Source organism: Protomyctophum bolini (assembly GCF_963924005.1).
Source record: "Protomyctophum bolini genome assembly, chromosome: 22".
NCBI classification, from domain to species: domain Eukaryota; kingdom Metazoa; phylum Chordata; class Actinopteri; order Myctophiformes; family Myctophidae; genus Protomyctophum; species Protomyctophum bolini.
The window spans coordinates 25,580,184-25,607,842 of record NC_137883.1 but is presented as its reverse complement, the minus strand read 5'-3'; the positions used below and the strand labels follow the sequence as shown (position 1 = coordinate 25,607,842).

The following is a 27,659-nucleotide window of genomic DNA, read 5'->3' as shown; positions in this document are numbered from 1 at the left end:
TGATATGAAAAGGTTTGATAACTACTGCCTTAGGTATAATGTGAGTGTGTGTGTGTGTGTGTGTGTGTGTGTGTGTGTGTGTGTGTGTGTGTGTGTGTGTGTGTGTGTGTGTGTGTGTGTGTGTGTGTGTGTGTGTGTGTGTGTGTGTGTGTGTGTGTGTGTGTGTGTGTGTGTGTGTGTGTGTGTGTGTGTGTGTGTGTGTGTGTGTGTGTGTGTGTGTGTGTGTGTGTGTGTGTGTGTGTGTGTGTGTGTGTCTCCTTATTTCTGTTTTCGTAGCTAATCTGGCCACGGTACCGATCATAAAGACTATTGGACTTGGAATGGGCTTCCTTATTTGGTCAGTGTTCAGCCTGCTCATGGCATGGGCTAGTGCAAGGTACAACCATTTACACTTTTTACTGTTAGCTTATTTGCTTTTATGGTCTTCATATGTTGGGCATGTTATTATAAGTGAAAATATTCCGCAACTTTTCAAAGGTTTTACACAAATGATACATTATGATAGTCATTCTTATCATGTTGTGTTCATCTCTTCTGACTCTTCATTCACTCATGTCTGTATACACTTTAGATTTGGTTGGTTTGGTCTTGATAAACAAGATGTACCAAATTCACTACTCAACTATATTGGAACTGCACTTGCAACAATAAGGTTATGTACTGTAACAAAACATTTGATTCCTTTTTAAAGTGCATTTTTGTGGATGTGAAATATACAGCGAAAATATCTAATTTAATACAAATATAATGTTGCTATTATTTAAGAGTGAAATAATATGCACATTTTCTTTTCACAACTACCATGTTTTCTCTTTGTCTCTTTAGTGTGTTGATCCTGTTTTTCATTAAGACGGAGGAACAGGAAATTAGATGTGAGGACATGAAGGATGATGAGGAGAGGAAACCGCTGCTTCACAGATGCAGAACAAATTCAGACCAGGTCAATTAGCTTCACTATTCTTTAATTTGCTGTGCAATTATCACATTCTTAACAACGTTATCATTCTCCACAACAACAGGCCTCCTAATTTAGAATACTAGAGTGGTGCCCATTGGGCACTGGCCTACTTGTAACGATGCAAGTTGGAAATGCATTCCCCACCCAGTTTTTACATATTATGTGTCCCATTTATGCCCATATGGAGTTCTTTGTAAGGCATGCCCAAATATGGAGTCTATGCAGAACATATTTGTGATGTCAGAACAGGCCAGCTCCATATATGGACCCTGGGCAGGGGCCCTGTCCAGATCCCGGGCAGAGGCCTTTTGTGGCGGTTCTGGACAACCGTGGGTCCGACCGACTCGACACCGGGCACTGCACTCCCTGTGGGGGTGTGGAACGCATGTGTTGAATTTTAAGTTGGTGGGCGAACGGTTCTCGGGTTATGTGGATCACAGACGTATAGACTTGGTGCATTTATAGATAGATAGATAGATAGATAGATAGATATTAAATATGTGGCCTGGAACAACAACTAATCGTGTAATAAATAAAGGAACCATGACCATGGTCATATTCTGTAGTGGCTGTACTTTTCTCATGTCCATTCAGCTGGATTCCACAGACAGTGACTACATTCGGTCTGTTGATATGAACGGTCATGCCAGCTGGACTGACAGACTGACTCCTGTCAACAAGAAGATCATGTAAGTCTTTGCCTGCCCCTATTTATTCTGTACAGCAAAGTATGAACTTCTAAAGATATTTCTGATGCTTTTTCTGAGCCTTTATTTGAGTTGTAGTATTAGTGGAGTGATATAAATAATAATTAGGGCGCTTGGGTGGTGCAGTGGTGAAGTCCCTGCCCAGTGCCCACCACCATGGAGATCGTGGGTTCGAGTCCACCGTGGTGCATCTGGCTTTGTCGGGCATCTATGCACGCACAATTGGCCTGTGTTCGTGGGAGGGAAGCCATGCGGGAAGCCATGTGGGTAGGGTGATATTTGTCACTACATACAGTACCCCTATGGGCTGCTGGGGCGGAGTACCTTTCAGCGGGGAGTGTTGGGCGGGAGGAGTACTAAATTGGGGAGAAAATGGGTTAAAAAATACCTGGCTACGGAGGAGATTCTATTTTCTGATTTACCCGGTTGAGTGCTTCTCTCTAGGGAGTGCGAGAGTGGAAGCAGTTAGGGGTTAAGTGTCTTGTTCAGGGACACCTCAAAACATTGCTGGGGGTCAAACCTAGGACCCTTTGTCTTCCCAGGAGGGCTCTCTATTCAGCTATGGCTGATAGGGAGTGACATGCAGAAAATGGTCAACTGGGAATCGAACTTGTGACTGTCACGTGCCCTAACCTCTCAGCTATCAGGTCGCCCAACATATAAACTTCTGTCTTAACTCATTAAAACCGGGAAAGCATCTGCGTGATTTTAGATTTTTGCATTGGCTATTCAACAATAGCAGTTCACATCGCTCACATCGATCGCTTTACTTCGTGCCATGCTGTGAGCTTGTACATCTGCTATTTTGGAATAGAAGAATCACACACACACACACACACACACACACACACACACACACACATGCTTTATTTGTTTGTTTGACAGCTTTTATTGACTTCAGTAAAAAACTGCTATTTTCTCCACAAAGGGGCTGCTCACTTGCAACTATGGCTGGGCTATTTTATGGTGGAGCTTATACCCCAATAATATACATTAAAAACAACTCCTTGAAGAATGCCACGTCCTTTCCTGGAGCTAGCCAGTTAGGTAAGACCAAAGTAAAGGCCTTTGGAACTCTGCAAGATATATATAATATGAAATGTACAAGGTTGACATTGCTATCTTGGTTTCTGTATCTTCTTTAGATCTGGACTACATTTTCCCTCACATGACTGGAAGCAGTACTCTGACATCGGTAGCATTTGTTGGATATTGTGTAGTGATGAAAAATGCACCTGTTTTACCATCCAAGTGTATATTGCCAGGTGAGTAGTTCATCTTGGTTCAGGTGGTGCTTTTAAAGTACCGGTAAACATATTGCTATGTTTGACTGTTACTTCGTCGTACGACAAATAGTGAAAATAGCAGATCTTTAAGCTCACAACACTTCACGATGGAGACGATGTGAGCTTGTAGATCGACTGTTTTTGCCATATAATAGATAGATAGATAGATAGATTTTTATTTTTTTAACATTTCCATCTATAATAACATAGCCTGGCATGGCCAGACTAATATCACTGCCTAGATATTAGTCTGGAATCTCTGTGTGGAACCTGCATTTCCAAGTGCTGGATAAAACGGGTGGATCCGTACCCATATTTGCATACTAGGCCTGAATGGTGAACCACAACTTCTGGGGCAGCGAAATCCAATCACAATTGAGCAATTGAGCACAATCTGCCGAGGGCTTTTTATTTTATTTTATTTTTTTGCACTGGCACGTTTGTATATGGTTTCCAGGCTAATAATGACATGACAGAAATATGGATACCAGGTTGAAAGTGATTAAGCATAAAGTTGAATAATTATATGAGTGTTGCTCACTGAAAAATAAATATCAGGAAATGGAGCGCATGGCATTATTTTTTACTGAGCAAAGATTCAATTTGGTTTTAGAAGCCAGCTCCTACAATGATCCCCTATAACCTATACCTATAGCCATAGCACATGTGTCATTTCTGCATGTATTTTCAGCATTCTGTGCAGCATCTCTGCAGTTTGCCTCTCAGTGTGCATTTTTCACAGCCTGCTACTGCCTTGGGACAGTCATCACATATCCCATTGGAACCACAGTAAGTTCTGAAGAGAGAGAAGACACCAATTCATGCTTATCATGACATTTGCTTTTCCTAAAGCTGCAATCCATAACTTTAATATCCTACCCTGATGATGTTAGTGCGTGCTGACATTTCTACTGTGGAGCTATAACAGAAAGCTGAATTGCGCTTTGATCCTCATGCAATATTTATGTTTGTTACTCTATATTTCTCAATAGAAGAGCAGGTAGACCATTTACAAACACCACAGTTGTGTTAGTTATATTGCATTAACATACTAGTCTAACGGTTTTTAGGGTTCTTGTTAAAAATGAAATAAATATAACTTCTGTTTGTAGTCATTTAGTTTATCTACTATACAGTCATAATAACCTTGCCAACGAACACCACTCTGACCAAATGTCTGTTCCACAGGGTCCTGCATTAATTTCTCTTATGTGGAGTATATTCTACTTCAAAGAAATAAAGGTACGTTCTAATGAATAAAACTGTAGGTTAATTTTATGCCATTTAGCAAAACATTTCGAAACATGCATTAGCAGATCTAATAGGCAGCATGTGAGTCAGCTTAGCTAGTTACACTATTTTTGAAAAAGTATTAAGTGATTAAACTCTTCTTTCATGGTCCCCACTCTTTCTGTGTGCATGTATTTTAGGGTGGGGTTCTGTCATTTGTGTGACTGTATCTCATTTTTACTTCTCACACTCTGAATTTCCGATGTGGGATCAATAAAGGTCTATCTACATGTATCTGTTCTATGTGTTCATCTGTGTCCTCTGCAGGGAACCAGGAATCTTCTCATCATTGGAGCTGTTCTCATTACTGTTCTGAGTGGAGTCACACTGATCTCTCTATCAAGGATTGAGTTCTGAAATTATACATTGGATTCTGAGACTATACAATTTCTGAATACAATCTATAAATCATATTAATCCTGTTTTAGATTGCGAGCCCATCCAGGCCAGATCTGATTGTTTTAATTTATTTTCTTTGTTATGACAACCATACAAAATTCATATACTATCATTGTCAGTGCCGGTTCTGTTTTCAGGAGGCCATTCCCAAACATCAATAAAACATCTGGATGCAGAATGTTTGTCCCACGTGCTTTGTTTAGCGAGGTATTCCATATAATATAGCTGTTTAAATTGGAGATTGAGCCAAACTACTGTACAAGGAGGGAGCTCTGAAAATGTAGGCTGCTATACATAAATAAACAGCAGTATAGGTCAAGGAAGTAAATACTTTTACTTTTGTTCATGTTTTGTGAGTGCATGATTTCACAGAATTGACTTGTGAAGCAAAGCCCATTTACTGATTTAGCGCTATACAAATTAAATGTTTTATTGCTAATCTTTGACATTTGATAATGATGGAGCACTTTCACCGAATATTTGTGTAGTACAACATAGCTGCCTCAGCTTTAGGCCTTTTTTTTGCGCACTGATTGACTGTATAATATATAGACTCCTTATTTGTATACCCTTATTTGCTCTGTAGTATTTCATTATTCATTTTGCCTTACTTCTACTGTATACTACAGTACTTTTTCTTTTAAATTGTAACCGGTGCCCACACCTGCACTAATGGACTAGTTTTCCCAAAAGGTATTTTGTGGTCGCAAATAATGTAAAGTAGACTACCGGTATACAGTGAGTACATGGTATGAACAAGCATGGTACATAATTTTTATGACCTAATTAAATGATGGCTATCACAGGTATTGTAGCAATTTCTATCAATTGCAGGAATATTAGGCATTAAATGTCATTAAAATGATTGTTTTTGATTGATTGATTGATTGAAATATTTATTAACAGTTTGCAGAATTACAGTACATTTCAAGCACAAACTCAATACAAAGACTGTTAACTGTGAGTGGACGACCCAATTAAGCATTACACTTGTTTACAACAGGGTCCACCATGTATTTGGCCCTATTTATATTAAGTAAATGTACCGGTACATGTAAAATATAAATAAATACAAATCGTCCTCCCTCTCTGCCGCCCCACCTCCTGTCCTTAGTTTATTATCTTTGATTGAATACTTTATCAACAGTTTACAAATCATGGACATAGGTGGTGGTGGTCCTGTATACCGTATTCAAATCATCTTTTCTGTTCTGTCTAAATAAAGCAAAGTGTGTGTATGATGTAGTCTCTCCAGGAATAATTCAACAGCTGCTTGTTACTATTGTGAAACTACAATACCCACAAAGCATAAGCATAGCAAACGACTACAAACTTCCAGTGGCAGATACTCTCGTCCGTTCGGGATCTACTGTGCATAACGTTACACCTCCGGCTGTGAATGAAAGTGTTTGTTTTTCTCCTTTGCTGCGACATGAGGTAACAAATGGCTTCATTTTTCATTTAGTGAAACGATGTAACATTCCAATTTTAAATAACATTGTTTTAATTTTGAAAATGCGTAATTTCTTATTCTCGTGTGGGTGGCAGCAGCTACCGTTAGCTAACTAGCTAACTAACGTTTACACGTCGGCACGTTTGCTACTAAATTGCTGGGTTTAGCAGACGAACACCTGCGTCGAATTGCTTTGTAATTTAATTTACGACAGTGCCTTGCAAGTGGGTTTCATTTGTGAGTGTGTGTTTTCACGTGAGACTTCAGAGAAAGGCATCGGCGGTGTTGTTTACATTGAGTGCACTTGGGACTACTCGGGTCTGGTTTTCCGGGTCTGCAAATCCGGTAAGCGGATACGGAAACGGCCCATGTACGTGCATGCATGTGTGTGTGTAAATGACCGGATACAGTAGTCGGGCTCTAGACCAGATCTGAGCACGGAGAAGTAAATAGAAACCGAGATTTAAAGCCTGGTTCCATATTATGCAGCACCAACTTGATAAGTTATAACATGCAGCACGCCTGCAAACAAATGAATCAACTGTTGACGTGTTACATATTTCATGTTGTCAAACGCTTTCATATCTATAAATAACCGTATCAATGTTACTATCTACTCAGTGGTTTAAAATAGTTCTGGTAACACACGCACACCACCACAACGCGTGGTGTTCAATTCACATGCATTGACACTGATGTGCTCAGTGTTAAGTTAAAGCTGCAATCCGCAAGTCTAATGTCTAGCCCCTGGGTTTGAACCACACCAACTCGGCTAAGAATCGCCGGATTCGCCGCTTGATTCTAAGTTAACTGTTATGTGTTATGGATACACTAATCTCGGGATCGATCAAATAGATAATGAGCTTATTATTGGCTTTGGACAGTACCAGCAGGTGTCCAGTCCTACCCAATACTAGGGTCTAAATTTCTGGTGAGTGGGGAGTCCACCTTCCAACCAGAACTACTGCAGGTGTGCTGCTGCTGCTAACGAGGCTACACCATTTACATCTAATGTTATAAATAACGTTTTTAACTATTAGTTGTGGATACTCTAGCAGCTTAAATCTAATTTGCAGTGTTGTTGTAACCATGTGGACCCATAATATACTATATCTCACATGCTGAGGTCCTATGTTCATGAAGTTTTATGTGGCCACTGGCCAACGTTGTTACATTCACTCGTACATACTTATTGTTGTCATTGCCTGTCCCAACTTAGCAGTGGATTGATGTAGTTATAATTATAGATCTCAGCCAAACTAAATCAGGCCTGGCCAAGCAGTTAAATAATGCTTTTCATGGTGCATTTATTTACTGAGGGATGGAAGTGGATGGGCATACCTGCAGAGGGAGTAAAGAGAAGAGGAGCAAGTTAAAATGTCATTTCAGTAATCGCCGGCGTGTGTGAAATAAACTCTACAAAGCAATGGGCCTGGCAAATGCAGATTCACCATGTACACATGTTTGAAACCCATGGTGCATGGGTGGCAGCATGGCACAGGGGTAAAGCATGTATATAAAAATATATAGATGCCTCATTGGTCGCTGCAGTTTGTTGGATCGACCCGTCTCCAACGGGAGGAGAAAGTCTAGCGGAAGTGCTGACGTCACGCTGCGTCACTGCCACTCAAGTGACTACTGGGTAGTACTGGCCAATCACAGCACGTCTTTTCATGGACATTGCCAAAGCAAGTGCCACTGGAAAAGAGAACCTATGCAGAAGCTTGGCAAGCTTCCGCTTTTGGCGTCTACCTTTTTATGTCTATGGGGTAAAGCACCAGGTTTTAATCCAGCTTGGCCGAGCATCTATGCACACACAAATGGCTGTGTTTAGGGGGATGGAACAGCGCGGGCGGGAGGGTGATCTTTGTCGCTCTGCTAGTGATTCCTGCTGGATGTGGTGGCACCTGTCAGTGGGGGTTTGAGGAGTCCCACCCTCCTGGTGGGGACTCACTGGCAAGTGAGCCACTAGGGCAGTGGTTCTCAACCTTTTGCAGGCCGTGCCCCCCAAAGTAATCATCTGAACTGGGGACCTCTCCCACCCTGACAAACTTGAGAGGCATTACATTTGGTTTGACTATGTTCCACAGGTAATTATTGTGGGCAAGAAAAAAATAATACAAAATATCTATAAGCTATATAGTTTATAGTATAGTTTGTTTGTTGACTACTTTTGATGCAGTCTTTCCATTTCATATATGTTTTTAGGTATTAAAAATATCTTGTTGTAAGTCCTTTTTGTCACGTTACTGTGTTTGTCATCTGGGAAACCCACAATAAATCATGTGGCGACCTACAGGTTGAGAACCACTGCACTAGGGTACAGTAACAGTCACAACACAGACATGTACAACTACATTGAGAGGAAAAAAGAACAAATTGGCTGCTCTAAAAAATACTATTTGCCAAAGGATATGCCATTGATTGAAGCATGATATTTTAAAGCTAAGAACAAGCTATTTCCTTGGATGTGGAAGAGATCATGACAAAATGACTGCACATCCATTCTGCATATTGTGGAATTTTGCATGATTAGCGGAATCTCCTGTTAGCCAGGAGATTATAATTATGAAACACATACCAACTGCATAGCAAAATGAAACATTGTTGATATTTGCCTTGTCTTTCTCTTAGAAAGTTTTAGTCTACTTGCAATTGAGTAGTTGTGCTACACACTGATATTTCAGTTTAGACTCATTCACTAATTTGGCTGGATCAAGATCCAATTATATCATATTATATAGTGTCTAACTACTGTGTAAGTGTGTGTATAGCACTGTGCATTCTGTATGATAAAATACCTTGTGTCAATAAAGGACCGTGACAAATAAACGATACAAATTGATGCTTCTTATTTACTGTGAAAAATAGACCTGGTTTCAAAAATGTATTGTTTGTCGCTTTATTGCGCCTTTAATATTTGTGTTCTATGTGGTGAATTAATCACAGGAAATACACACTCCTTGTGTGAAAATGAATATCCCCACTGCATGTTAAATAATATAATTATGATTCCATCACTTTTATTTGTAACCGTACATTTGCTCATGTGGAATTTATGCCCTGCGTTTTACCCATCCTAACCTTAGGAGCAAGTAGAGCTTAAATATCCTCTCTCCGTATAGCTGAGTGGACTAACGATGAGGAGGCGATACACTGAGCCTATTCACAGACAGAAATGGAAAGTAGGGAGACCCTACACACTATCTGTAAGGTGTGGGTGGAGTTTAGCCCCCTGGCTCCTGACTTTCAGTTGCTCAGTCAGTGTGCAAAAGCTGCACAGATTCTCCATCAGACTCAACAATTATTGGTTGGATGTTTAACTATATGGCATGGATTCCCCTGTACTGTCAGCAGTGAGCTATATAGCTACTGTAGTGTTGCATATGTTTTGTATGTGACTGAGGTACCGGTAATTCCTTTTTTCCACATTGCATTATGCATTAATGTACTTTTGAGGGAGTCGATCAGGAAGTGAAACTGAGAGGGAGGTAATTGCAGACCAAACTTGTTCAGCTGGTAAATAATCTGTGTGTCCCTTTTACTAATATCCCCTGTGTTTGCCGTAAATAAGGTCTCTGAATAGCCCCATCATGGCCTACTAACGTTGGCCATCACTTTTGTAAGATTGTTCTCTTATCTTCCTGTCCAGGTGTTGGGTGCTGTAGACTGCTATGGCACCAGGCGACGTGGTGCCAGACCATGCCAAGCAGCTGAAATCCAATAAGAAGCGGCTTGGCTGCAGGCCTTCAAAGGGGGATTGTGAGCCTGATGGTTCCTTTGTGTTTGAGGCCCATGAGGCCTGGAAGGACTTCCACAACTCTCTCAGGCAGTTCTATGAGGTCGGAGAGCTGTGTGATGTCACCCTGAAGGTTAGGCCCTCGTTCTGCTCACAGGGAAAGAGAAATTTGTGTCTGAATTACTGTAGCTTTTGATGCATGTTTATTATTTATATCGACAATCAATTATCTCTATGATGTTTTATTTATTATACTGGTGTGCCAATAATCACGATAACGCACACCCTCTTGTGTAATATTGCTTAAAATAAATAGTAGTTGTGTGTTTGTGTGTCACGTTAAGTATGATGGGCCCTTGCTTACTTTCATATTGCATTTCTGTAATCCGAATAGGATTATAAAAGGGGCATACGTTTTTTTAACTGATATGACTTTGATTCTTTTGACTTTTGAACTGACATTTCCATGGTAACTTTGCATTTTTGGAACATGTGGGAGCAATTGATACAAACGGCATTACTGAATCTGATTATAATTTTGTTCCCATCTCTATTTCTTTTTTCTCTTCAAATTAATCTGATACTGAACCTGATTTCACACGTCTACTGTATCTGTTCAGTTGTAAGAACTAATTATTAAAGACCTGTGGCTAAGGGTGTAACTATAATAGTAATTGCATTAAAGAAAACTTTGTTAAATAGTTACTGTATCGTCCATGTATCGTAAAACATGTATCGTATAGCTGTTAAAATGTATCGTTACACAGAAGGAATCACAGAAACATTCACAATCCTACCAGTTTCACTAGCAAGGCTGCCATGGTTAAAGGTCCTAGCATTATGGGATGACGCTTCCAGTCATCATCATATAAACAATTAAACATGGTAGATGGGACTCTAGGAAACCTTGTCCTCATCGCTACTGCCATTCCTCAGGTTCCACTATCTGGCCTGCATTTCTATAGTGCAGTAGTTTTCAACCAGTGGTTCGGGGACCACCAGTGGTCCTTGAGGGCGTTTCATTTTACGCTCCCAGTTTACAAGAAGTCTAAACAAATTGAGAAAGTAGAAGAATTGTCATTTTGATCAATGTTTGCCTGTTATATCTCCTAATGGTATCATTTTTGGGTCTGAGATGCTAAATCTCATAAAATGGTGGTCCGTGGCTCAAATGGCAAATATAATGGACCTTGATGTGAAAGGGGTTGAAAACCACTGCTCTAGCGCCTTTCATCCAAAGCACTTCCACAATGTGCAGTCAATTCATTTCAAATGTATTTTAGTGCCAAATCACAAGTTGTTTCAAGATGCTTTACATCATGGATGGACCCAGGAAGAACTGATTAACTGGTCACATGCATCATCATGTTATATTGGCACCTTGCCACCTTGGCTGAGGTCTCTGCTCTGCACATTTGCTAGTTAAACTATGATAAAGAACTTCTGTAATAAAATAAACAAACTTGGTAAACTGCTTTAAAAAAGCATGTTGAGAGTGAGACTCCTTTGACTTTAGGAAAACATTGTGGTGAATATAGGGACACATTAATTTATTTACATATTTATCATTTTTCAGTACAACATAAATTGTTAAATTCGCAACATTTTCATGGTTACCTTAAAATATCCTAATGTTACTGCAAAGTTCTCCAGAAATGGTGGAACCGCCTGAGACTTTCAGGGGCTGGAGCGAAGCTTACAACTCTAGCAAGGACACAAAATTATTAAAATGTTTTATGTGAACAAGTTGGCATAATCAGTTTTCCATACGTTTCTGTCTCTGATTTGTAGGTGGGCAGTAAGCTGATACCATGTCACAAGCTGGTGCTGGCCTGTGTCATCCCTTACTTCAGGTGCATTTCATTTTCATTGTTTAGTCACTGTCCTGTCACAAACGAGATAGAGAAAGAGGACGTATGCACACCGTTTTGAATGCTCCCCAAAATAATTATTTATTACCAAAGTGGAAATAAACACTGTATATTTTTAAGAAAAGAAAATAACCTGTAAATCAGTGATGTGGCAGTGAACATGGAAGTTTAAGTTTGTTTGTGACCATTGTTTGTGTCGGAATATAGACATTCGTCAGGAGCATAGTAGATTTCTTAGTACTAGTAAAGCTATTGGTGAACGTTGTGCAATGCACGATTATAAAAGACCGGAATCGACAATATGTGTGGATTGAAAAACAGTGAACCATTTTTAAGGACAAAAATATCCTGTAACAGAATTTATTGGAAACCGTAAGCTTAGGTTCTGTTTAGAGTAGCACTTCAGTTTTTCTAGTCGTTATCTAAGTTAGGGCCATGTTCCTATCAGATGTTTGAGTTTTCGTAGTCTTTGTCTGAGAGACTGTTGGTCCCATCAGGGCCATGTTCCTATCAGAGATGTCAGAAGCCAAGCAGCAGCTGATTGAGATCAAGGACTTTGACGGTGATGCCATCCAGGACCTCGTGCACTTTGCCTACTCCTCTAGACTCACTCTAACTGTTGACAACGTCCAGCCGCTGCTCTACGCTGCCTGCATCCTTCAGGTGACAAAATATACATGCAAACAAGATTTGTGAGGCCCTCTCTCTCCTCTCTCGCTCTCCCTCCTTTGTCATATGTAATATGATATGATTAATCTAAACAATAATTCTAACAATCTCTGAATGTCTGAATGAATGAATTAATGTCACTGACAGCGAATTATCTCATCATTAACTGCACGAATCACTCCCACTTTTCACACAGGCATGGACCATAATAATATGGAGGTCTTAACGGAATTTATTAGTGAATTAACCTCGCACCCTCACACCTTAGCGACACCTGCATCACAGGCCACCGTTCTCACCGTTACCCCACTGGCATGCTTCCTCTAGCTAGCGCTGCAACACAACAAATTGTGCCCTATACAATTTGGCGCCGCTGACTGTGTGTGTGCGTGTTGCATCCTTTGGTAGTCTTCTCCTGATAAACTACACGGTTTGCACACATCTCACCATGCACCGCGGCGACAGGTAGCCTGTCCACACATGGACCGCTACTTTGCATTCATATTCATGTCATATTTACAGTACTACGGCCTTCACAGTGTGTGTGTGTGTGTGTGCGCCAGGAGGCGGTGTGTGTGTGTGTGTGTGTGTGTGTGTGCGCGCGCGCGTGAGAGGGACGCTAAAACTGTCAACACTTCTACTAAAGAAAGAGGCAGCGATGGCGCCATAAGTCCATATCCATACATTCGGGGACATAAATTGCGCAAAAAACTTCTAAACTTTTAAACCGCAGCAGCTTACTGCATTCTCCTAGCTGTTGCTAAGCTACATTAGCATAGGAACGGAACCAAAACAGTGTTGGGCAATCACCAGGGTTGCCACATTGACTGAGAGGGAAACAAGCAACCAGGTCTATGAAAATGTTAACGGGCCAGAATAAGTCAGAAAATCCGAAAATAAATCTACAATAAGCAACAATATAGCTGACTGTCAAACATCATTGTCCAATGTTGTTTCAGAGCAGTGGTTCTCAAACATTTTCATGTCATGGACCACTAATATTCTATATATATATATTTACTATATATATATATATATATATATTTGCTGTTCATATATTCAGAACGGGTAAGGACTAGTAATAATAATTAATTGTATTTGCTGCGGCTGCATTGCTTACTAGCCTGCCATCTGCTGTAGATTTTAATCTGAAGTGGAAAATCAGCCTAGTGTTTTCATGCGCCTTGCAATTGTGGTCTGAATCCTTTAGGTTGAACTGGTGGCGCGTGCCTGTTGTGAATATATGAAGGCCCATTTCCACCCCACCAACTGCCTGGCGGTGCGCACGTTTGCCGAGAGCCATAACCGCGTGGATCTAATGGACATGGCCGACCGCTATGCCTGCGAGCACTTCTGCGAGGTGGTGCAGTGTGATGATTTCCCGTCTGTGTCGCCGCAGCACCTGCGCACACTGCTGTCCTCCAGCGACCTCAACATCCACACAGAAACACAGGTGTACAATGCAGCAGTCAAGTGGTTGAGAGCCAACCCACAGCACCATAAGGCCTGGCTGGACCAGATACTGTCTCAGGTTAGAGAAACATCTGCCTGCCTGCCTGCTATATAAACACCCCTAACAATATTATACCTCATCAATATTGTAACGATAATATTGTATTGTGACAATAATATAATGCATTATTACTTTTCAAGCCATCTTTTGCATCAGCAATCTTTTAAAGATTTATCAAAGATATCTAATCTCATCAGGATATCGATTCAGAGCTAATCAGATCATAGTCAAGGTAGACGGTGTGTATTAGTGATGGGAGATTAATCGGTCAACATATCGGTATTGGCCGATTGGCCTTAAACCAATATATCTGTAATCGGTATCTGTTTTAGCAGATATTTTATTTTATAATTATGTTGAAAAACACCTGAAAAAGCCTTTTGTGATGATGAAAACTGTAAATTATATCAGTGCTTTCTGGGGGAGCTTTCAAAAGAGTCAACATTTGAACATTCTTAAATAAAAATACTACATTCAAGCTGTTTATGTTGGGATATGGGCTAACATTTCAATAACTGTTCATTCCTAGTTTTGGAATAAAAAGGCATTGCTTTTTATCAAATTCAGTGTTTATAAGCTGGAATGGCCAAAATTATTATGTTTTATACAGAATGAGATCATATCGATATCTCTTTGCGGCCATCGGCCAAAATGTCTCATCCTAGTGTGTCCATACACATCCTAGTGTGTATGCATGTTCATGACATTACTGTATAATGGATGTGCAAGCATAATTACTATTATTGAGTTGTCAATTTCCCCTTCAGGTGCGCCTCCCCCTGCTTCCATTGGAATTCCTGACAGGGACGGTGGCCAAGGAAGAGATTATTAAAACTAATCTCAACTGTCGGGACCTTCTGGACGAGGCCAACTACTACCACCATCTCCTAAGCAACAAGGTGGTGCCTGACTTTGAGTATTCGGTCCGCACTACACCCAGGAAACACACTGCAGGTAGGACTCACAAGGTGGACTTTGGCTTTACTACATTTGATCATCATGTGACATTCATTGTGCTAACATTTTGTTATTTAGTTCCTGATGTAATAAAGTATTTTATTTTTCTTGAGACAAAAACACGTTGGGAGTTTGGGTTCGGCATAAAGGTTTTTACTACCTTTTATTTAATATTTTCCTTTAAATTCATGCAGATAAGAAAATCTAATTGCTCATGGTTAATATCTACACACCTAAAAAAAAAAACAATAACTTAGATCTTGTTACTGTGCACAATGCCAATCACATCTAAGAAGTCTTCTTGAGAGATTATGTTTAAACCAACATGCTGTTGCTCCCACGTACACAACACACCTAAAAGGAGGGATGGGCTCGAATCTGTGTTTTATTTTAGTCTGAAGTGAATATTGTTTTTGCTTACTGTACCTTCTCTTTGTCACCTCAGGTGTGCTGTTCTGTGTGGGCGGCCGAGGTGGATCGGGTGACCCGTTCCGCAGCATCGAGTGCTACTCCATCACCAAGAACAGCTGGTTCTTTGGCCCCGAAATGAACAGCAGACGACGCCATGTAGGAGTGATTTCTGTAGGAGGTGAGAAGAGATAGGAAATATAGGTCATAGCAGTGTCGTCCATTTTGTACCATGCATTAACAACATGGAATCCTACTGAGTAAAATGTAGTGTATCTCAAAACATTCTAACATACATTTTCAACATTTGCTGCTGATATTTCCAGGCTATTGCATGCCACAGTAGAAATGTTACATTACATTGTTTGTAGAACAAGGAGTAATCACAAGCACCCTCTAGTTAGTGGATGCAAATTACATATTGATCCTTTTATTTCAGACTGTAAAATGGAATACATCTACCTTAAGTATTAGTTTAGTGACAGTGAGGGTTTTAGATCTGCATGACTTTTAAGTAGCTTTATGAGAATGATGTGTTTAGAATGTCATTAGTCCTGCCTGGCCAGACTGTTGCTTGCCACAATATTCAAGTGCTTCTCCGGTCATACGGAAGCACGGAAGCTCTGAAAATGATTAAGGGTGAAAGCGGAAGCCGCCCCCTCCTCCACTTCCGTCGTGCAAATGTATCCTAATATAGACACCATCAAAGCATATATTCAGTATTTTAGCCGTGACATGAGCTCCAGACTCTAGTTCCAGACTCTACATAGCATCCAGAGATTGTGGAATAGTTGTCATGGCTACACGAGACTACAATGTAATGGAATGTAATGTTGACACAATGTTGAAACGTTGTAATCTTTCCTCAGGGAAGGTGTATGCGGTCGGGGGCCATGATGGAAGTGAACACCTTGGAAACATGGAGATGTTCGACCCCCTCACTAATAAGTGGATGATGAAAGCCTCTATGAACACAAAGAGGTCATTTACACCATATATTTAAAATGTTTTAGGCCCTCATTTATCAACCGTGCGTACGCCAAAATATGGGTGCACGCCGAAATTGCCGACATTTTTGACATTTACCATTTCCGGCAAAGCTTGAAATCGAACGTGACAACGTTCAAATCCCACGTCTGGTCGGCAGCTTGCTTACGCTTTTTCCTTGGCTGTTTTTCTGTCGTACACAAGCGGAGCAGCCTTGTCTGAACTGCTGACACTGTCACAGGCATCTAAACATATGTTTTCACTCCTAAAATGTTAATATAAAACGGTATGTGTATGTAAAAAACAAAAGAGAGATTTCCAACTTTACAAGTAATTAAAATCGCGCAATTAAAAACAATATAACATGTTTACAATGTATTAGTTTGTGCTTAATCAAACACTGCTTTACTGGCCTTGTTATGCGAGCGCACTTGTGAGATGATTTTGGAGCGCATGCGGACTCGGTGATGCGGCATATGCGATTATGATATTATTTTAAAAAAAAGGCATGAATGGACAGTGGACTGCACGCCTTTATTTCCAAGTGACGATGACAAGCATATACAGCTTGCCTATTTGTAGTAAGTACTAGCATGCTATAGGCGTAAGGGGCTTAATCATTCACCGTTTATAAGTGCTTAGACAGTTTTGACAGTTCAGATAAAAGCGAGATCATTTTCGGGGGTCGGGAGGACGGGACCGCGGCGTGCGCCGCCAACACATACCAGCACATGCAAGCGGCAAGCCTTCATCTAGCCCTGGTCCAATGCTTACAGCGAGTGTCTCTCTCTGTCAGAGAGAGACACTCGCTGTAAGCATTGGACCAGGGCTAGCCTTCATCCATATGTTTATGATTCGTTCATCAATGATCAAATCACTACATAAACGTTGATTGTGACTGCCTTGACGACATGATAGCCTATCTCTCATGCAGGCATGTCACCCACAGGACTTTAATATCACAGCAGTGCGCAGTATCACGCCTTCGCCGTGCACTGCGCACGAATGGGTAAAATGTATATAGGCCAGCCTACAAACTAATTCCATTCATGGCGATGCGATGTCGATGTACGTGTCATGTAGGTGCGTGCGTGGACATGACAGCAAGGCAAGCGAGGTGAGAGGGAAAGAGACAGGGTAGGCCTACAACTTTATTTAATTCATGCAGGTGTTCGTTCTTTATTTAACAAGACACCAGTGGGCTTGCAAGTTGCGTGTGCTTCTGCGTGTGTGTGTGTGTGTGTGTGTGTGTGTGTGTGTGTGTGTGTGTGTGTGAGAGAGGTGCGTGAGGTGGGCAAGGCACGGGAGAAACCTTTTTTCCATGGTTTCCATGGTTCCCACAGGTCGTATTTCATGTGTTCAGTCGCAAAAACTAGGGCGAGGCTTGATTTCATAGGGCGTGCCAGATAGATTTCAACCGTCACATTTATTAACGTCAGGACGAAATTAAGGAAGGATCAGCTGTTTGCGATCACTTTATAAATGCCGTGGCGACGTGGGTGTTCTACGAAACCTGCACTCGAATCTGTGGCAGATTTTACACTCGATTGATAAATGAGGGCCTTAATGAGCAAACTTCGCCATAGTTTATACTTCGAAATACATGTGAAAATAGCTGATCTACAAGCTCAGAATGCGTCTCTCCGCAATGCAATTGTGAGCTTGTAGATCCACGATATTTGGTGCTTTGGAAAAGAATGGAAGAAATAGGTACATTAAGAAATGTTAAATAATTTGTAATTGTCAGAAGTGTTCGACATAATGATTGTAACATATCTACCATACTGCATGCCTTTGTATTTATTCTTACTTTCGTTATTTTTTAGATGATTTTCTGATGTAGCATTTGCTGTGTGTTTCTTAGAAGGGGCATAGCATTGGCAGCCCTTGGAGGTCCTATATATGCTATTGGAGGTTTGGATGACAATTCCTGCTTCAATGATGTGGAACGTTATGACATTGAAAGCGACCGCTGGAGTGCTGTTGCTTCCATGAACTCACCTAGAGGAGGGGTGGGCTCTGTAGCCTTGGGGGTAAGAAACAACAGAACAATGTTCATCTACTCTATTCATATACATACAGTACTACATACATACAGTATATACTTGCCCGGCGTTGCTGGGGTTGTTGTGTTCATTCAGGTTTTGGTACCTAGCATTACCGGGTTATTGCATGATCTCTCATCTCCATCTCCCCGAAACCTCTCCATCTCCCCTAAACCTCTCCCTTTCTCTCGTGCTGATTTAGCTCTGGTCTTAAAGGAGAGTTTCGTGCTAGAAGGCTTTCTCACCTTTACTTGCATTTGTGTAGTCCTCATAAAAGTGCTCCAGTTGTTATTTTGTGAGAAAAATTATTTATTATTATTATTATTATTATTATTGGCCAGCTCCTCTGATCATAAGCCCCGAATGGGGCATTTGATTTTAGTGCTAATTCGCTTATTTCCATCGCTCGGAAATCCATTTTCTTTGTATATATGTTCTCTCCATAATGTCCACAGTATGTTAAGTGTCACACTTTACTTCATAGTAACGCCATTGCCGTGTTTCAGCTGTAAAGCGTGAGCTCTCGTCTATCGTGAGACTTCGGGAGCTCCATGCAAGTGGATGGAGCTAAGTAATTAAAGCGGGTCAAGTTTGCAAATCAATAATATATCAGTATTCTGCTATTAACCAAATTAAGTGATGGTGGGGGCCCCCCTCGGGCCGCCAGTATCCCATCTATGATGATGCAGTTCATCCACCCCGTCTGCTCATTATCTCCCGGTCTGATGATAACAGCCAATGTGCCAAGTATAAACATTCCCCTGCTTTACACCGAGGATCATAACCTTATTGTTTTACAACCGCAATCATCCAGCCATCGTGTTTCTATACTGCAATAATTGATGTAATTGGAATGTGGATTTACTCGGCACGTAACGACTTCAAACCTCTCATCCTGCCAGGATCACGTGTACGCAGTGGGGGGGAATGATGGCGTGGCCTCCCTATCTAGTGTGGAGCGCTTCGATCCCCACCTCAACAAGTGGACAGAGGTCAAGGAGATGGGCCAGCGGCGGGCCGGAAACGGAGTCAGCAAACTCAATGGCTGCCTCTATGTCGTGGGTGAGACGAGACGTACTGACTGAAATGGATCACAATGAATCACTTGGATTCAAAGTACGAGCATGTTAATCGCCTCATTCGGTCTCTGCAGAGCCGAATGAGGCTTGGAGATAAAAAATAAAAAAACATTTGTGCAAATCTTTTAATATATATAATGTTTTTAAAGCAAACATTTTTAACTCAAATCTTGGCTTCTGGGGGTCCCTGGAACAACGTATTTTGAGATGGGGTTCCGCAGCCAAATACATATAACTTTTGGGGTCCTTGACATTAAAAAGTTTGAGCACCACTGATATTTACATTTTTAGAATTGGCTTTCAGGTCTTTAAGGGGTTAACGTGGTTAAGTCAGCCAGGTCACATGCCTTCCAGCTCCATGCTGTCTGATTCTTATACTTTTATAGCAAAACAAGAATGAGAAAAGTTCAGGTTTTGTAGTCGACTGGTTACTCATTACGGGCAATACAGGCAAAGAGACTTTTATTGTACCTCCTGAATTTGAGTCATTGAAGCCTCACAACAACTTATGGTATTTTGTGTTGTCAGCTACTGCACAGCTTTTATGGTTTACATACAGTATGAGTAACCAATACAATACAATACTACTCCAAGCAATTGAACAGTGTTTATGAACCCATATTCTGGATGAAATCTAGTCCTGGAATAACTACATAATCATGTCTTTGGATAGTATTCAGATTTCCTTCAAGTTCAAATGTTTCCACAATTTGTTGAGTGACTCAATGTTAAATGGATTGCATTATTGCCACCAATCTGCTACATTTCCCCATCATAACAAAGCAACAACACGATAGATAGTTATAATTTTAAAATAATTGCAAAAATGTATAATTTACATAACATAAGTATTCAGACTTATTCATCACTTTGTAGAAGTCTTCTTGGGAATGCCAGCTTTTTTACAAACCTGGATTCAGGCAGTTACCATTCTGACTTGTTCTTAAATACTCTCCTATTTATGAGATGGGGATAATCTGTGATCTTTGTTATTATGTGGTGGTGTGTGCAGAATGTTGGCTCTAATATGACACCAAACTGTGTAGAAAGAGTGAAAGGGGTCTTACTAATTTCCACTATACATATAGATGACTACTGTATTTTCTCAAATCGTTTATTATGCAAAATCGATTTGGACTCTGGGCGTCTATTTTCAGTAGGCTATTATTTATATTTACACCAGCCTGCACTGGACAGTTCCTGTCCAGCATGTTTTTAGTGCAAAATTATAGGTATGGTAAAAATATTGCAGGCAAGTCTTTTGTCTCCCTGTTATTAGGTAGTGGGTGGCTATTTGAGTCAGGGCTACTATTTGGAAATATACCGTATTCATATTTATCTCCGATGGATTTAGATCTCCTGCCCCTTTCTCACAAGTAAGCTGATAGCTGATCTTACCTGCCATACATATTTTCTACTCATTCAGGCAGCAATTAAGTTCTAATTTCATGTTTAGATTTTTATAATCTTTAGATTTTTTTGTTCCACCTGCGGTGTTGATATTGCATGCCTACTCGTACCCTCTAACAACACCATTATGTCCTCCCTTGCATCGTTTTCACACTTGTTCTTGTTCTTCTGAAGGTGGTTTTGATGACAACTCACCGCTGAGCTCTGTGGAGTGTTTTGACCCCCGGCAGCACCGCTGGGAGTATGTGTCAGAACTGACCACTCCGCGTGGTGGCGTAGGGGTGGCCACTGTCATGGGCAGGGTGTTTGCTGTCGGCGGACACAATGGGAACATCTACCTGAACACAGTGGAGGCCTTTGAACCTCGCATGAACAGGTGAGGACAACAACGGCTTTGTTCAGGGTCAGAATATCAAGTTTGTGTCCAGACTTGAACACATTTCAGAAATCAGATTTGAAAACCACTTTAATGTGGTACAAAACTGATTTACATGTGGGGCTTTTTTTTTGCCATTCAGATTTAATAAAACAAAACTATCTGGATATGGATAGGACCAGGGAGGAAGACTATAGGATATGCATTGTTGTTTAGGCTGTACATTGATTTATGATAGAGTTGAGCAATGCAACTTATTTTTTTAACATTGTTTATTAGGTTTGTACAGCAGAAAAACATAGTCATACATAGCATTAACATTTATGGACACCCTCCTTCAAGGAGTGCAACTTTCTTTTAATAAAAATTGCCCAGGATCTTTACAGATCGTAGACTTAATAATTTAACTCAATTATTTTGTCACACAAGACCAGAACCTGGCTATCTTGGGACATTCCCAGAAACGGTGTATATATGTACCAACCGCTTTTTTGCATTTAATGCACAATGGAGACCTACTGGGATTGATTTTATTAAAAATTTCAGGTGTTGTGTGTTTATGAAGTATCCTATACTGCATCTCTTTGAACCTGTTACTTAGAAAAGTAGACTGAGAAGATTTTATGCATTCCGACCAACAGGAGTGCAACTTTTATTTGAGTCAGTCGACCTGTTCTGTGCAGCCGCTAGATAAGAGGACACAAGGTTTTCTTTTTTTAGACCCTTTTTCTCCCCCAAATTAGTCGTTATGCCAATTGATTCCTCCCCACACACACTTCTGTGTTGTCACTGCTTACTGAGGAGCCCCCACCGGGAGGACGTACTTAGAGCCTTCGTCCTACTCCTGGACCTCCCGCCCAACACTCCCCGCTGACGGGTGCCTCCCCAGCCTGTAGGTAGGATTACGTGCAATGACCAATATCACCCTCCCTGCCTCGGCTTCCCTCCCCCCCGAACACGGGCCCATTGTGTTCGTACGGACACCTGACAAAGCCGGATGCACCACGGTGGATTCGAACCCACGACTTCCATGGTGGTGGTCAGCGACTCAGCGACCTTACCACTGCGCCACTATGCCGAATTTCTTTCGTCGACTACCCTTTTTCACTGATGAAAACCAAATGGAAACTAAATGAAAACTAAGCTATGATGACTAAAACGAAGACTGACAATTTCGTCAACAAATAAAAGTAATTTTACATTTGGTTGCACTGCAACGCGTTATACGTCATTGTACACTTGGTTGCACTGCGACGCGCTGTGAGCTTGTAGATCGGCTATTTTCAGCAAGTGTAAAAACAGTCATGACGGCATCAAGGCCCGCCAAAATACATTTTAGTCGACTTTATCCAAGTCAAGTAAAATCGCATATTTGGTCGACTAAAACTAGACTAACACTAAAACATTTCAGGTGTGACTAAAAGTAAATAAACGATTCAAGGAGACTATGACTAAAACAAAAAATCGCTGTGGAACTCAACACTACGCCACCCGAGTGCCCATATAAGACACATCAGATAATGTCGTTATGTCTTTCCTCCTGAGAGCCTTCCCCCGTTGCTTGTGTGTTTTCCTCCAGGTGGGAGCTGGTGGGTTCAGTGTCCCACTGCCGCGCCGGGGCCGGCGTGGCCGTTTGCGAGTCGCACATCAGCCAAATCAGGGACGTCGGCCAGGGCTCCAGCAACGTGGTCAACTGCATGTGATCCACAGCTGCATCTGCCCAAGCGGGACTCGCCTTGTCAGTCACCGCCAGATCTGAGCTGCCTGTCGACCCCGACCCATTCACAAGCACTTGAACCCAACCAAGAGCCCTTATCCATCCCCTCGTCCCCTGTTAATATTGTCCACACTGTCACTAAGAGTTAAAGCTGCATTGTGTGATATTTCCTGATTTATTATTTAATTTTTTCAAGGCCTGAAAATAATATGCAATGTATGAAGGTTTTCATGGAGACTAAACGCAACCGACCAATATGTGCATGATGTGCCGGCCCGTCCATGTTACTCATTTCCTTCCTTTCTTTTTTTTTCTGTGTTCGTGTGCAAATGTATTAGTTGATTGAATTAATAATACATTTATTTATTATTAATTGCCAATTATGTTTTCCCAATGTAATCACCTGCCAATGAGGAGCCACCATCATGAGGACATATTGCTCCTGGACAAACGCACTGTTCCTCATCATAGACGACCGATTTGTCAAATATACGAAAGCTGTGACAATCTATTTGAACATATGACTGAACTCGACGGATACAGACGCCGTTAACGGGCAGAAATGAGGTCACAGTTGAAAAGGCGTGAACCCTGAGCAGCATGGCTATTAATGTGGGGGAAATCCAGGCGTCTCCCCCGGCCTAGATGTCCCAAAGTAGTCCCAGCCAGGACAACTTATCCTTGATCACACCCATGCTCTCCACTACTACATTACTGTTGGATTGTCCTGCTCAACACCACTTCTGACTGCACTGCTGGAATTACCGTTACTTAGATTTGTATCTGTGCAATAAGTAATGCCCAATTGAATTGATAGATGTATCAATTGCCTACCTTCAGTGTTGATTTCCGTCGACTAATACTATGACGAAAGATGTTCGCCAACTACCTTTATCACTGACTAAAACTAAGCTATGACGACTAAAACTAAGACAAAATATATTGACTATGTCAACAAATAAAAACTAGACTAAAATGTTAGGAATGGACTAGTGGACAAGAGATCCAGTATAAGTAAAAGACAAGTCATTTTACACTTAGTAGCATGCTGAAAATAGTAGATGTACACACTCACAATGCGTCGAAACGTGTTGTGAGCTTCCCATGTGTTTTGGCTGCCAACAGTGTGGCGGGTGCTTTGTGTGATGAGGGGTGCTGCTGGGGGGCGAGAGTGGGATCTACAGGGAAGAGAGCTGGCTTGTTGTGGAAAACAACGGCTTGTTATTACACTTATTTTCAGCCATTGGTCAGGGACAGGATCACGTGTCACACAATGCAGATTTTTAACCCCCTATGCCTATTTTGGGCATGATAACATTATAGGCAAAAATGTTTCCAGTGTTCGAGAATTATTTGAAAATAATCAGATCTACAAGGTCGCGACACTTGACAATGCCACATGTTCAAGACCTTGTAGAAACGAGGATAACTTTTTTTTTCAAAATTTCAAAAAACATGGGCTATAACCCATCGTTTTTGTCATTTCGTCATTTTTTTCAAATCTTCAAAAATGATGAAAAACTGCGCGCTATAGTATGCCGTACGATATGGGCTATAGCCCACGGTCCAAAATGATGAGAAACGAGGCTAACTTTTTTTTTTTCAAAATTTCAAAAAACATGGGTTATAACCCATCGTTTTTGTCATTTCGTCATTTTTTTCAAATCCTCAAAAATTATGAAAAACGGCGCGCTATAGTATGCCGTACGATATGGGCTATAGCCAATGGTCCAAAATGATGAGAAACGAGGATAACGTTTTTTTTCAAAATTTCAAAAAACATGGGCTATAACCCATCGTTTTTGTCAAATTGCGGAAATTGCGGATTTTTTTTTTTTTTCAAATCCTCAAAAATGATGAAAAACGGCGCGCTATAGTATGCCGTACGATACTCCAAAATGATGAGAAACGAGGATAACTTTTTTTTTTTAAGTGGTTTAACATCATGGATATCAACACTTGCTGTTTCACGCCCATAGAGTGGTTAATCTACGTACACAGACTGTGGAATATTCTCTTTTATTTACTGGCTATAATGTGCACATCTGACAAGAAAAGGACATTTAAAATGATTCTTTGTGATATTTGCATTTCAGTAATGTGTTGGTACTGTATTACCTTTTATTTAATCACATTGATGTAGTTTAATTTAAGGGAAAATGACTGCTGAGGTTAGAGTGTAATATTGTGAGGGAGGATAAGTAAGGATTCAGCATTCACCGCACTAGTTTCAGTATAAAGCATAAACCTGAATTCTATAAAAGGCCAGTATGAAAGCTTTTCATTTTCAAGGACTGCTTGAGCCTGTCTGAAAATTGCACTTTTGTGTTTCAGTTGTTTTTGTTAAGCTAGGGAAGCTCAATGTAGGGGAGAGGGGGAAAAAATATTTGAAAAGGCTTCACTAGACTAGTCTCTCAAGCCTGTTCCATAATCTCTAAATGCTACGGAGAGTCTTTAATTCAGCCCCTGATAACGGGTAGCTAGTGGTCTAGTGTCTTCTAGTTAATGTTAAAATATTTGCTAATTCAGTTCCTAGGATTATTTGTGTCTGCAAAAAACTGGGATGGGGGCGGTACCTCTGTTTTCACTACTTATTCTTAGAGCTAGAGGCACAGTACTGTTGGGCGGAAGCATTTAAAATTTGTGGCAAGCAACAAGTCTGTCTTGAGAGACTCTGATCGCTACACTTACATGGTTCTTTGCAGTGTGGCGTGTGGAACACTTAACATTTCCCTAAGGCGTGTTTGACCCACATTAGATCTTTGTTACATCTCCGTTTTCAAAGTTCCTTTCATTCGCATTTATTTCAGGATATACAAAGACATCGGGGAAAGGTATTTGAACTGTTCCGAGTGTGGAATCCAAACCCTTATCAGTAGTTATTTTTGACATTGGCTGGATCATATCCTAGCAGTTTTCTTATAGCTGGCTGTTGCCTCTAATTGCGTTTCAACAATCCTTCCTGGCTGACTGGAACAGCCAAACAGTCACTGGATGTGTGAGGACTTTGCTGCATGGGAATGTGTGTGCTGCAGTGCAGGTGCCAAAACGTGCAGCGTTTGACTAGGAAAAACTCAGAGCTGTTGGTGTGCGATTGAGATCTGGTTAATTTCTCATATCTCCTGAAACGTGAGCTTGTTGAAATGCTCAGGAGCACAACTATAACTCTTTAAAAATAGGATTCAACATTCAGCTCCGTGATCCACAGTAGGATCTATCCAAGCTGACAGGGAATGATTTTCATATTCACAATTTGTGAGATGATAGCTGGACTGTCAGAAATACTTCTCAAGAGTGTTCGGATGTGTACACGTTTAGACTGAGATTAGACTGCCAAATGGTTCAAATATATTTTAGTATATATATGGAGTTTTGTATCATAAAACAAGTGTATTTGGTGTTGTTCTTTTCTACATTGTGTAATCCATTGCTGTGCACTATTTTCCTAGAATAGATCATGAGGTGGAAGTATATTTTTGTCCTGAATGGAGAATTTGAAGCTATTTTCAGATATCTACATTAATATCTGCATATTTTAGGCATTGAGGCTGAAAATAACTTGTTAAACTATTTTGCCTCTGGTAACTCCAAATTAAGTCATTTTAAATTACTCTAATGTTTTCTAGAATATATATAGTTTTGAAAAACACACCAAGATATGACTTGCATTGTTTACATTTGGAGGTCTGTAGAACAAAGGCAAAAAAAAAAGAAACTAGTTATTTCACCCTTTGTGTTCTTCCATAATTAAAGCAGCACTATGTAACATTACTCTTCTACCCAAGATTTGAACCAGTACTGACATTTCTACAATTGAACTAATGGAGCCTGCCTGCTTGCTCAATCTTGAGCATCAGGTTAAACTTTGTGTCAGATCCTGTGTCTAGGTGAGACGCGACACTATAATCTAAATGTCTCAAGAGCAGGGAGACAAAATGCAACCGCCCCAACGGCATACGTTATAGTGTATTAACATACTCTACCATACAGATTGGACCAAATTAAAATGTATTCATTAAAAAGGTTACATAGTGCCGCTTTAATGCTAGTGCAATCTTTCTACTTGATATACCATTTTTACACCAGAATTTATTTGCCAACTTTGATGTGAGAATGTGTATGTTTTTTTTTGTAAAATTGTTATGCTGTATTTTGTGTTGTTCACCTTTGACTGCTTAAGAGCATGCTGTTAATTTCCATTACATTGATATACATTGGTTTAATAAAGTTAAGTATTGGCCAGAAGGTGTGTTACCTTTTCAAATTTTAGGAACCAAAACCCCAAAAGACAATACCTCCATGATGGTATCTACTGCCCAGGCTACAGAGTGTAGAGTAGGAGAGTAGTGAGTAGTGACATGCTTTGATCTCACCGTAAAGCGGGTGCCTTATGGGCTATAGTTCCAAATATTGCTCCTATGACTGGAACTATCCCATTGAGATAGAATGAGCACTTCCGCATTCCAATTGTTACAATGGGAGTCAATACTAGTGTCGCCACTCTCTTACTATATTACTCTTGCTACTGCCTATGTCCTAAGATGCATTGTTAATTTCGTTGTCTACAACTATGACGAAAAATGTTTGTGTCAACTACCCTTTTTCATTGACAAAAACTAAGACAAAATATATTGACAATTTCATCAACAAATGAAAAACTAAAATGTTAGGGAGGGAATTGTGGAGAAGAGATCCAGCTCAACTAAAAGACAAGTCATTTTATGTTTGGTTGCACTCGGGTGTTGCACTTAGAAGATCAAGACTTTGGGCACCCAAAGTGGTCCAGACGCATGCC

General features: G+C 40.7%; 2 protein-coding genes across 3 annotated transcripts; both read left to right on the top strand.

The window, feature by feature from the left end:
- Positions 1 to 838: 838 nt before the first annotated feature.
- LOC308310085 (transmembrane protein 144-like) lies at positions 839 to 4,900 on the top strand. The gene is made up of 7 exons (XM_080756165.1): positions 839 to 940; positions 1,553 to 1,647; positions 2,594 to 2,712; positions 2,811 to 2,930; positions 3,643 to 3,740; positions 4,140 to 4,193; positions 4,509 to 4,900. The coding sequence occupies exons 1-7, from the start codon at positions 881 to 883 to the stop codon at positions 4,596 to 4,598; spliced, it is 636 nt and encodes a 211-aa protein (XP_080612291.1). The 5' UTR covers positions 839 to 880; the 3' UTR covers positions 4,599 to 4,900.
- Positions 4,901 to 5,967: 1,067 nt separating this feature from the next.
- On the top strand, positions 5,968 to 27,097 carry klhl8 (kelch-like family member 8). Of its 2 annotated transcripts, XR_013963453.1 has the most exons (13): positions 5,968 to 6,077; positions 9,746 to 9,965; positions 11,624 to 11,685; positions 12,201 to 12,366; positions 13,583 to 13,903; positions 14,653 to 14,839; positions 15,288 to 15,431; positions 16,120 to 16,231; positions 18,102 to 18,270; positions 19,185 to 19,344; positions 20,946 to 21,147; positions 22,727 to 25,478; positions 25,516 to 27,097. XR_013963453.1 is itself a non-coding variant. In XM_080756158.1 (12 exons), the coding sequence occupies exons 2-12, from the start codon at positions 9,768 to 9,770 to the stop codon at positions 22,848 to 22,850; spliced, it is 1,845 nt and encodes a 614-aa protein (XP_080612284.1). In that variant the 5' UTR covers positions 5,968 to 6,077; positions 9,746 to 9,767; the 3' UTR covers positions 22,851 to 27,097. The 2 variants fall into 2 exon arrangements, 1 of the variants encoding a protein (XP_080612284.1); XM_080756158.1 differs by having other exon boundaries at positions 22,727 to 27,097.
- The last annotated feature ends 562 nt before the right edge of the window (positions 27,098 to 27,659 follow it).